At 40.8% G+C, this 12,799-nt stretch overlaps 1 protein-coding gene across 4 annotated transcripts in view; it reads left to right on the top strand.

The window, feature by feature from the left end:
* The window catches only part of adam19a (ADAM metallopeptidase domain 19a), a 107,095-nt gene that overhangs the window by 70,985 nt on the left and 23,311 nt on the right, over nt 1–12,799 (top strand). For all 4 annotated transcript variants that reach the window (XM_085400723.1, XM_085400725.1, XM_085400724.1 and 1 more), the window contains 6 exons: nt 2,322–2,406; nt 3,774–3,916; nt 7,359–7,536; nt 9,264–9,353; nt 11,242–11,437; nt 11,877–11,985. In XM_085400723.1, coding sequence (XP_085256849.1) covers nt 2,322–2,406; nt 3,774–3,916; nt 7,359–7,536; nt 9,264–9,353; nt 11,242–11,437; nt 11,877–11,985 — 801 coding nt within the window. The remainder of the gene's footprint in view (nt 1–2,321; nt 2,407–3,773; nt 3,917–7,358; nt 7,537–9,263; nt 9,354–11,241; nt 11,438–11,876; nt 11,986–12,799) is intronic.

Genomic DNA, 12,799 nt, shown 5'->3' with positions numbered 1-12,799 from the left:
AAAATAATTAATGAAATGATTAGCAGCACCTGGCTGTTACTTATCCTTTAAATTCCTGTGTACTCAGTTTTACACATATATGCCTCTGCATAAGGTCCTGTGAAAACATATTTTCATGACTTTAGTATACAAATTCAGTATGGCTTCATTGCTGTCTGCGGAATAAATGCTAAATTTATTTTATGAATCCATTCAAGTGGTTTACATAATAGACATTTGTTCACTTTTTCATATTCTTAGTGACTTTACATGGACTTGCATGACAGAAAATGTGACCTTTTTTCATTGACAAGAAGTTTAAAAAAAATATTATTTGTTAAAGGTCTATGAAAGAATGTGTGACTTTCTTTTGTCAAATAAGTCAAGAATTGGGGTGGCTGTGAAACTGATTAGGCTCCAACGTTTATCTTTTGTTTATCTGAAACTGGGTCACAGTGTCAGCAGACTAAGTGGAGTATTTCCAGCAAGCCTTTACAGTGTTGTGATACAATACTGCAATGGCAGGAAGTAATATCTCTTATTTCAACCACCTACAAATTATATTTTTAGTATTCTTAGAATTTACTGCTCCTATCACAAGACGACAAAACAAAAAAACAAGAGGAGAAAAACAACATCCAGGACTCAGACTCTGTAGAGGCTCTCTCAGTGAGGCCTGTGATTAAAATCACTGTTATTCTTCATTTTTAATTCAACATATTTATTGTTTATGTATTTTATTTATATTCAACATGCCAGTATTGAGCAATTGAGCCAAGCCAACTTTATTTATAAAGCACTTTAAAAACAGGGAGTACTGACCAAAGTGCTGAACATAATTCAGTTCAATTCAATTTTATTTATACACAACAACAGCAGCCTCAAGGTTCAAGAGAAGTAAGCCAGGATAAAAGAAATGCTGTGGAAGAGAGCCAAAAGATTAATAAAATATAAGTACTATAAATAAAATACATAGTAAAAAAAACCAATAAAATTATAGAACATCAATATCAAAATGAACATTCTAGACTGGGTTTAAAAGCCAAACCGAAAAGGTCGGTCTTTAGACCAGATTAGAAAACACAAGCAAAACTTTAATCATGATGGAGAGGTGATGGCATCTCTGACCATGTTCAGTCTAATAAATCAGGGAAGTTGAGCAGGTGCAGGTTCAGCAGCATGTCTGAATGTAATACATTTAATTATTACATTTTTGTTGTTAAGCATTTTCACAGCGACTCTAAAGTGGCCTGCCATCTGTCACTGCCATTTGTGTTTGTGTTTGTGCTGTTTCTGGCACTTGTTACTCAAATTGTAAAATCAATAATATTGGATCACCATTCACGGGGGAAACGCAGTGGTAAGCTGGAAAGTGGACATCTTCGTCTGCTTATGGATTGGCTCATCGCCTCTTTCCTTCCCGGTCTACACCTGGTAGGTACCTGCTGCCGGACCCAAAGAGCTATTCCGGCTGTCACAGCCCCGTTGCTTGGCACCAGAGAAAGCACCAGGTGATCCAGGAGAGAAGGACAATTGCTGCCTAAGCATCATAACATTGGTGTAACCTTGGTGTAACACTCCCACTTTCCCATGTGGTTACTTGGGAAAATGAATTAGAATCAGAATCAGAATCAGAATGGGTTTATTGCCAGATGTTGAGGTTTACAACATTAGGAAATTGCTGCGGTGCTTCAGTGCAGACAATAAGAATTAAAGTGCTATGTAGAAAGAAAGAAAGATATGTGCATGAGATATACATGAGATATATACATGAGAATAAGAATTATGAGTGCTACGTAGAAAGATATATACATGAGTGCAGGTGGTGATCAGTTACCCATCCATGCATTATACTGTGAAAGCATCCGATGTAACAGGATTGATCTGTAATTGTTTCACTGAATATCAAGCTCAGGAGAATTGTATTAAATCAGTTGCGCTCAACCTCTGTGATGTTTAGACCTGGGCTGATAATTAGCACAGTGCCATGTGTCTCTGCACTCACCATTGTATGATGAGCCTCTGGCAGTTGGTTAATATATAAACTAATAAATGCTTATAAAACAAACAAAAGATTTTGCTTCCAATAGAGCAAAAAACTCAAAATAGTAGCAGGAGCAGCACAAATGTTAATTAGAAAAATGTAGACTCGGTGATTAGATGTGCTGATACATTAGGATCTGTTTTGTTTTCATTATTCAGTCAGAGCTTGATTCTGTTTTAGCATGCCAAGAGACCAACTGCATTCAGTGCATCCACTGTGGACCCCGAAGTGAACAGGAAGAAGGTTGAGGTTAAGTCATAATTCACTCTGTTTCTCGTGTTTTTTCTCTGTGTGAAAGGGGTGTGACATTCAAGGGGACAACTATCGGCATGGCACCACTGGAGGGGATGTGCAGCCTGGAAAACTCTGGAGGCATCAATGTGGTATGTGGAAATACATTTCTACTTTTCTTTCCTTCTTCCTCCTCTTTTTCTCTGTCTTCACGTCATGTAATTTTTTCCTGCTCGCTTCACTGTCTGTTTTTGGGCATGGAGAGTATCCACTGAAATATCACTGACCATCTTATTTGTATTATCAGATGGTCAATGATCCAGGTTAAAAGCCCACTAATTAACAGGCTTATATAAACAGGTAAATTACAAATCCAGAGGGTTTTTTTTCTAATTTTTAGCTTTTTCATTTTCTTATAATAATTCACAGCTGACATCATTCTGCTTTCTAGCAACAGCTGAATTCAAAAGAAAAACTTGCTGTACTGCTCAGATAGCGAGACAGCCGCTGCTCCTAGAGAAGCCTTTAGTATCTGACTCAAAATAAATGTTGTTGATGTACCCCACATATTATTGGGATCACTGCAGTCTGAAATAATGGAATAAAAATCCCAAAAAAGTTTATTCTGTTCACCTGGACGTAGCGTTTTAAGTGGGAGAAACATTTTGTCACTCATCGAAGTGATGATAAATGAGCCGCTCAGTCTCAGCTGACTGCAGGTTTCCCTAACCTTTTAAACCATACATACTGACTGAAACTAGTACAACTGGCAAAAATGGGCTATGAGGTCAGTTTCTTCATTAATATGCAAATTGTCATGACCATTTCCGTACCTGGTTGACTGAGCATCCATTTAGACACTAGAAAAATAATTTTATTTTGTTTATCAAGCTATTGTTAATGGGACATGGACATGCCCACGAATTGAGGCATGTGTAAACCGTGTGTAAATCGTATGTGCGTGTTATGCCTGTTGATGTCTACATTATTTTCTGACATGAAATTTTGAGACAGGAGAAAGTACTGGAGATGGTTCTTTGGTATTAACGAACTGTAATATAGAAGTTTTAAAAAAAATCAAGAGCTCTGTGTGTTGCGAGTCTTCTAGGCTTAGCACCCCTCTGGCCATGCTGGAAACACACTCACTCATTTTGTTACTTTAATAAAGATATAATTTAATGTATGTTAAAAGTAACAAATTCATTCTTTAAACATGTCAGTTTGAAAAGTTAACAATCAAAAAAATAATATATCACTGAAAAAGGAACACAAAGTTAGACAATCAGTCAAACAAATACAAATTTATAACCAGGAGTTTTGAGATACAACATACAAATCCACAGTTCAACTTTTAACTTAGATGCACTAAAATCATTTTAATAGACTTAACAATAACCATAATAACCTGGCCCAACCATGAAGTCAGCTTACTTTGACACACCCATATTAAATTAGTTTGAACATATTGTTGATAGACTGCATCACATAAGTGACAGCTCCTTTTGTTATTCCTCTACAGGACCACTCAGAGCTGTCCATTGGTGCTGCAGCCACCATGGCCCACGAGATTGGCCACAACTTTGGGATGAGCCATGACCATGACAGCTGCTGTGTGGAGGCCACTGCCGATCAAGGAGGCTGTGTGATGGCCGCTGCCACCGGGTTAGCCACGAGCTCTGCACAGGACTAAAGAAACATCCTAGTCACCCTCAGATGTTGTTACTAACACCTTGATTTCAACTCAAGTCAATTTTATTTATATAGCACCACAACAGCAATTCCCTCAAGCTTCCTTATAAAGACCCTACAATAATATAGTAAACATGACAAGGACGTGGCAACAACGAAAGGAAAAAACCTTTTAACAGGAAGAAATGTTTTATAGAACGAAGCAGCCATAACACACTGACACATTACATTACTTGACACATGAAAAACAGTTCTAGCTGCTGAAATACTAGCATGGCTGTTTAACAAACTATTCCCTTGATAATTTTTTATTAGATTTTTATATTTTGCCTTTGAATTTGTTTTTCTTGTGTTGTCCTGTAAATAGGTACTACAAATCTGAATGAAGGAAAACAAGTATTTGTGTGAAAGACTTTGTTCCTTGATAAACATGATAAACAACTTAGTTCAATAAAAATTACAATATAACAAACTGACATAATACAATACAATATCAGACAGAAAGCGTAGAATCAAAATATCATGTAAGCTTTTCACGGTTTACAATAAGTAGCAGTGGCTATAGTGGAGCTAAACTGAAACCTAAGGATTGCTTTCCTCCAGCACTGTCTAAGACAGGGGTCTCAAACCCGCGGCCCGGGGACCATTTGCAGCCCACGTCACCCCTACTTGCAGCCCGCATATTGAGGTGAAGAAATATATATATATACACTCAACAAAAATATAAACGCAACACCTTTGTTTTTGCTCCCATTCCCCATGGGATGGACGTAGAGACCTAAAATTCATTCCAGATACACAATATAACCATCCCTCCCAAACAGTGGTCACAAATCAGTCCAAATGTGTGGTAGTGGGCACATCTGCTATATTGAGATAATCCATCCCACCTCACAGGTGTGCCACATCAGGATGCTGATCTGACATCATGAGTAGTGCACAGGTGTACCTCAGACTGCCCACAACAAAAGGCCACCCTGGAATGTGCAGTTTTTTGCGCTATTGGGGGTCTGGGGACCCAGAACCGGTCAGTATCTGGTGTGACCACCATTTGCCTCATGCAGTGCAACACATCGTCGCATGGAGTCTATCAGATTGTCAATTGTGGCCTGTGGAATGTTGGTCCACTCCACTTCAATGGCTGTGCGAGGTTGTTGGATATTCGTGGGAACTGGTACACGCTGTCGTATACGCCGGTCAAGCACATCCCGAACATGCTCAATGGGTGACATGTCCGGTGAGTATGCTGGCCATGCAAGAACTGGGACATTCTCAGCTGCCAACTGCCCTGAACAATGTGAACCATGATTCATCCGTGAAGCGCACACCTCTCCAACGTGCCAGACGCCATCGAATGTGAGCATTTGCCCACACAAGTCTGTTACGGCGACGAGCTGGAGTCAGGTGAAGACCCCGATGAGGACGATGGGCATGCAGTTGAGCGTCCCTGAGACGGTTTCTGACAGTTTGTGCAGAAATTGTTTGGTTGTGCAAACCAATTGTTCCAGCAGCTGTCTGGGTGGCTGGTCTCAGACGATCTTGGAGGTGAACCTGCTGGATGTGGAGGTCCTGGGCTGGTGTGGTTACACGAGGTCTGCGGTTGTGAGGCCGGTTGGATGTGCTGCCATATTCTCTGAAACGCCTGTGGAGACGGCTTATGGTTGAGAAATGAACATTCAATGCACGGGCGACAGATCTGGTTGACATTCCTGCTGTCAGCATGCCAATTGCACGCTCCCTCATTGCTTGTGGCATCTGTGGCATTTTGCTGTGAGACAAAACTGCACATTCCAGGGTGGCCTTTTGTTGTGGGCAGTCTGAGGTACACCTGTGCACTACTCATGATGTCAGATCAGCATCCTGATGTGGCACACCTGTGAGGTGGGATGGATTATCTCAATATAGCAGATGTGCCCACTACCACACATTTGGACTGATTTGTGACCACTGTTTGGGAGGGATGGTTATATTGTGTATCTGGAATGAATTTTAGGTCTCTACGTCCATCCCATGGGGAATGGGAGCAGTAACAAAGGTGTTGCGTTTATATTTTTGTTGAGTGTATATATATATATATATATATATATATATATATATATATATATCCAGCAGATCCCGGGAATAACATCGGAGATCTCTGTCCAGAAGAGCGCAGTCCTGGGAACAGCTAAGATACTGCGCAGGACCCTCAAGCTCCCAGGCCTCTGGTAGAGGACCCGAGCTTGAAGGATAAACCGCCCGCAGGGGCGTGCTGGGTGTTTTTTTATACATATATATATATATATATATATATATATATATATATATATATATATAATTTAAAAAAAATGATTTAACATGAAGGCAATATGAGCAGTGTTACAGGCATAGCCCTTTGTGACAGTGTATGGACAGTGTAGTCCGTGCTGCAAGGAGAATGTGTGGGACTGCCCCTCCCTTTGTGTGTGTGTGTGTGTGTGAGTGCGAGGCACGGAGGAAAAGGAGAGTTGAAAAGTACAAGTTGCTACTGGTGAGAAACAGAAGATGAAAGCATGTAAATATAATAATAACCACTGCAAGTGTAGAGTGCCTGACGAGCCCAGTTGTAAGTAAACTGTTAAGACTCGTCTATACACGGTTTGTGTTTTCCAATAACGTTCAGTCATAGGTTTTTTTGTCATATTTAAAATAAACAAAAACACTAAATTTTTGGAAATATTTGTGGACTTTCCCTCTGATGAGATGACAGTGCCAGCAGTGGCCCCCAGCTCCTCTGAGTTTGAGATCCCTGGTCTGTCAGCTTATACACGTGACTAGTTTACAAAGGAAGTGGCTTAAAAGTCTAGGCAATAGCTGAGAAGGCCACGGGATTAAGATAAGTGCAGAACTGTTCTAGAGTCAGTGCATCTTCTTTATATATCACCTTGATGATTATGATGACCATGGATTTAGCCTCTAGATGAGCATCTATGTTGAGAAGAGGGAGGTAGCTGAATAGTACTTGGAAGGTGTTTTGCCCATGCACGCTTTTTCCTTCTTTTTTTCTTACACCCATGTCCAAGATTACTGTGGTAGTCGTACATTCAATATTAATGGTTTCTGTGATGGGAGCAGGGATGGTAAAGAGCCATGTTTAAGCCTAACTGCAAAATATATTAAAATACTTCATCATTCACAGCTTCACCTTTGTTTTTTTATCTTTGAAAAAAAAATAGTTCAAGTTATACAAAGCAGTAACACACAGCTCATTCAGAACCTGTGACCTCTGTCTCTCACATGCTCTCTCTCTCCCTCTGCTAATTGCTAATGACTTAAATAGTATATCAGTCAAAATACTTACAGATTGAATAATTGTAAAATGTACAAATGCATGCATAACATTGATATTTTTTTACTTTCTGTTCAATGTTAATAATATGATAATGTCCCTGTCCAGGCACCCATTCCCTCGAGTCTTCAGTTACTGCAGCAAACGCGATTTGGACCGCTATTTCCAGAAGGGAGGGGGCATGTGCTTATATAACATTCCCAACATGAACGATCTGGTGGGGGGCAAGAAGTGTGGCAACGGCTTTGTGGAGGACGGAGAAGAGTGTGATTGTGGAGAACCAGATGTGAGGACAAGTATTCAATTTGAACTTATATTAACTTTCCCTACCAGATAAAAGGATAAATAAAGCAGAGGTGGGAAACTCCAGGCCTCAAGGGCTGGTGTCCTGTAGGTTGCAGATATATCACCCTGGGTCAATACACCTGCATCGAATGATTTGTTCATTACCAGGCCTCTGGAGAACTTCATGACATGTTGTGGAGGTCATTTAGCCATTTGAATCAGCTGTGTTGGACCAAGGACGCATCTAAAACCTGCAGGACACAGGCCTGACCCCTGCAATAAAGTAATGCATTATGTTTAATTCTCGTAAGTTAAAAAACTTTTTTGATGCTCATTTACTTTTTGTAACAGCTTCAAACCTTGGTTATGATTTACTTGTCCTATTATTAAATTATTTTGCAGACAATTGTCAGCTGATTTTCACACAAAACTTAGCTGAAGAGAAAATATCCAACTTTTGACAAAACCATCTCATCATCATGTCCATTCTGTAGTTTTTTCAGCTTTTAAAAACAGATGAAATGCTATGCTATGTTGTTATAGATAATCGGATTTTTAATTGTCATACCACTGTGCAGAGTTCTCATCTTTGTCGAATGTAGGTTTAAATAGAAGAGAAAAGCCAGAGTATTCTTATTATGAAAGTAATGACTTCACATCACTGCATTTCAGATGCATTTATTTACTGTATTGTTTAAAAAAATTAAACAGCACTTTTTTGAGACTGTGATACGACGCCCACTGCGGTGGCTGTACCTCAGGAGGTAGAGCAGATCATCTACTAATCAGAAGGTTGGTGGGTTAGGTTATCCCTAACCCTAAAGTTGGCATGCCTTAGGCATGAGGTTAACCCCAAGTCTGTTTCCGATGCATCCATTGGAGTAAGGAGTAATGTTAGATAGAAAGCACTTCTGCATAGAAATAGTGCTTGTGCCCATTGTGATTCAGCATACAAGCCTTTGTTAGGGAGTATGGATGTACTGCGATCACTGTTGTTTTCTACTGGTGCCAAAAGCGGTGGTCCACTGACAGTCTTGAAAGAAAATGAGGAGACTTCACACACACTTCTATACTTATTCACCACTATGCTAGTACTAATGCAGCTAGTTCATGTTATTTACACCAAATATTGATCCCGTCATCTGAATGTCAAAGTGGAAATCAAGACTCGAGTCCTGATTTCGGTGAGTGGATTAAAAGTGCATTTTTAAGCCTTCCTTATGTGCAGATAAGATAAGATAAGAAGAACTTTATTTATCCCGAGGGAAATTCTTTTGTCATACACATTGCAGTCACACATTGCTCAACAATTTTGGAGCCGCAACTGCGAAGGCCTGTCCCCTCGAGTATCCATTATGTCTTTAGAACAAGGAAAAGCATTTGGTCTGCTGACCTGAGAGAACGAGGCAGAACAAGGCAGCAGCTCAGACAGATACTCTGAACAGAGAAGTATGTGTGTGTGTGTGCGTGTGTGTGTGCGCGCGCGCGCGCGTGTGTGTGTGTGTGTAGTTGCTTTTGCTTATTGGTTAAATATAGTTCTTTTTACATAACTGAGCTTACTCTGTAAAAAAGGTGATTAAACATAACCTTCAAATCATTTATGAAGTCCGTTTTATTCGAATCATTAAAGTTAAAGCAGAGGTTATTATTTTATTATTATTGTTTTTCGTTATGTACGCTTCAGTGTTTAAACCTTGATATTGTGTGTTATTGTATGATTGTCAACAGGAATGTGAAAACGACTGCTGCAATCCCAATAACTGTACCTTGAAGGAGGCGGTCCAGTGTGCCCATGGAATGTGCTGCGAGGGGTGCAAAGTAAGAGAAAGCCGAGAAAGACAAAGCTGATTCTGATGCGTCGGGTCTGTGTTTACATCTTTGTGTGGAATCCGTGTACCTGCTCTCATCTGCTGTTTGGTTGTTGTTGAAATGGTTTTGTGAGCTTTAATCTGAGAATCTGGCGTTTATCAGAATCAGAATCAGAATCAGAATGGGGTTTATTGCCAAATGTTGAGCAGGTTTACAACATTAGGAAATTGCTGCGGTGCTTCAGTGCAAACATGCTGTCATAAATAGCACTTAAATAGACATGGAAAAAAATAAAAGTAGGGATAAGAATTAAAAGTGCTACGTGGAAAGATATGTGCATGAGATATATACATGAGAATAAGAATTAAGAGTGCTACGTTGAAAGATATATACATGAGTGCAGGTGGTGATCAGTGCCAAACATAGAATGATGCAGTGACACAGCGTAGGGTCATGTGTTAGTGGCGGGTACAGTCATATGGTTATTGTTCATGTGTCCAACAGCAGAGGGGAAGAAACTGTTCTTATGGCGAGAGGTTCTGGTGCGAATGGACCGGAGCCTCCTGCCTGAGGGGAGCAGGTCAAACAGACTGTGTCCAGGGTGAGAAGGGTCAGCTGAGATCCGGGCTGCACGCCGCAGTGTCCTGGAGGTGTACAGGTCCTGCAGAGATGGGAGTCTGCAGCCAATCACCTTCTCAGCAGAGCGCACAACACGCTGCAGTCTCTGTTTGTCCCTGATAGTGGCTCCAGCGTACCACACGGTGATGGAGGAGGTGAGGATGGACTCGATGATTGCAGTGTAGAACTGCATCATCGTCCGTGTTGGCAGGTTGAATTTCTTCAGCTGCCTCAGGAAGTACATCCTCTGCTGGGCTTTCTTTCTTGTTTATGGCAAAACACAGTTATATTTAAAAGTTGATTCTGGATTTAATGAATTGATATCGCTTTATTCAAGCTACTCACCTCCCACTTCCACCTGCACTTTCAACTGGACCACGGCCAATCAGAGAGGTCCCGCCCCTGACTATCTCTGATTGGTTTAGTCCACGATAGGGGCATGATGTGTGTCTGTTGTTGACCACAGGGAAGGTTGCAGATTTTTTTTTTTTTTTTTTGCTACCTGAACAGTTGGTCGCACAGGTGCAACCAAATATTTTTTTTTTAGTCGCACCACTGAAAAATTTGGTCGCACTCTAGAGCCCTGTATTTGTTGTCTTGTGAGTATAATGGTTAACACACTCGCCTTACAAGTGAAGGATTAGTGTTGCAAGATAATCTCGTGTACTCCAAGTGCAGGTCCCGAGGTTGGATAAATGGTAGGGCTGTGTCAGGGGATGTGGGTTAAAAATCAGGTCCAAATCAGATGTGCTGGTCCATCCATTGTGGCAACAATTTGTTTGTTCTCCTTTATACGTTTGCATTTTAAACCTAATGGTTTTACTTAAAAACTCTTTTAATACTGTTTTTAGTTTTTCTTCTCATTTAGACTAAAGAGTATTTCATATAAACATTGGTTCAAATAACTATTTGTAATGTGTAAGTGTGCTTTTAGATTTAAACCACCTCCAGGATTTTGTTTTTTACATCAACAATGAACACACAAAGATATTTTCTAGAAAAAAGCTTTCATAAACCTTCTGTATATTGCCTACCCCTATGGTGATGGGAGGTAGAGCTGTCATTTGCTTGGGAAAATCTGTTTGCTTTGGGAAAATTCTAGTTAAACGCATCAGAAATCAAATTTGAAGTATTTGTAGGCAGATATTTACACTTTAATCCTTATATGTAGAAGGCTTCAGTGTGCATCATTTTGCTAAGTATCACTAAACTAAAGATGCTTCTCCATGTCTTGTGCTCCTTTCCTCCTTCCTCACCCTCTGTTCCCTACGCATGTCAGTTGAAGCAGGCGGGTACCATGTGCCGGCGCCCAGCAGGAGCATGTGACCTTCCAGAATACTGCACTGGGGCTTCTCCTTACTGCCCTGCCAACGTTTACCTGCTGGATGGCTCCTCTTGTCAATACGGAATGGCCTACTGCTACAATGGCATGTGCCTCACCCATGAACAGCAGTGCTTGCAGCTCTGGGGCTACGGTAATGAAAATGGTTTTACATGCACTTCATCACCTCCCTCAATATGACATTAATTTACTGCACATGCCTATAAACCACTAAGTCTTTGTTGAAGGTCAGTATTTAATAAAACTACAAATGAAATGTCCATACTGTCAGCTTACCAAGGTTAGTTAGTTGACATTGTATTCCAACTTATGTTTCCTAAAAGTGATGTCTTCAATTTCTTGTAACTCTTCCGTCTAGTCATCCAAACATCTGTGTTCTCTTCTCAGGAAGTTTAGTACATAGTAAATAGCCTGGTACTTGGAAAGGTCTATCCTTACTTTCACAAAGCACTCAAAGCACCAAACATTCACATATCCTTACATTTCTAATGTTACTCAACTTTTGATGTAGTGACTTTTGCCTTTGGGGTATTTTGGGAAAATAGAGTTAATTGGGTATGATATGTTTCCAGGAGCTCAACCGGCCCATGATGTCTGCTTTGAAGATGTCAATGCAGCAGGAAATGATTTTGGAAATTGTGGGAAAGATGAATATGGCACCTATGTGAAGTGTAAGAAAAGGTAAGTGAAGCTTCACATATCAGGTATCACCGCATGTGTTAAATAGCATCAGCTATTTACCGTAGGGTTATCCACACTGATAACAGATACAACTAATATTGGAAATGCTTTTGTTGAACATATCTTTACAGTACTATACTTTGACACATCATGGAGCCACACAGCTTTCAAATGTAGTGTAACAGTTTATTTTTAGTGTGTCAAAGAGTCTGATGGCAGCAGAAGGAACAACCTGCTGTAACGTTTCCTCAGACAGCCTTTCGTCCTGGGAGCTCAGCCACATAGCTTCCTGGTCGGCAACTCGACGCCTTTGGACAGCTTTCCAGCTGTTCCTGCACACACACACACACACACACACACACACACACACACACACACACACACACACACACACACACACACACACACACACACACACACCCTCTCTGGTCCTCAGCATCACTACAAAAAGAGAGAGCGTTCGTTAGTGAAATCCCCTCCACCTGGCCCTCAGCTTCCCTGTTCCCTGCTGCAGCACGCCTCCACTGCAGCAGAGCCAGGGACCACACCCCTGCCACCCACCCCCACCACCTGACTGAGGCTGGGGCTAGATCCTGCCGAACCTACTCCCCCACCGGGAGGAAATCGGCCACGACCATCTGCCTTCCCGACCTGTGGACCACCTTGAACTTAAATGGGTGCAAAGCCAGATATGAGGGTAGAAACAGAGTTATGATGAATATTAAGATAAATATTAAATAGATGAATATAGCAATATAGGTAAAAACATGTGGGCAAATATGTCATGGTGTACAAAAGTGATGGGGTGCATCAA

The sequence above is a fragment of the Rhamphochromis longiceps genome, linkage group LG3 (assembly GCF_057381845.1).
Source record: "Rhamphochromis longiceps isolate RC_006_pf linkage group LG3, R_longiceps_female_GT1.1, whole genome shotgun sequence".
NCBI classification, from domain to species: domain Eukaryota; kingdom Metazoa; phylum Chordata; class Actinopteri; order Cichliformes; family Cichlidae; genus Rhamphochromis; species Rhamphochromis longiceps.
Note: the sequence above shows the minus strand (reverse complement) of the source record. Positions and strands in the feature narration are given on the sequence as shown.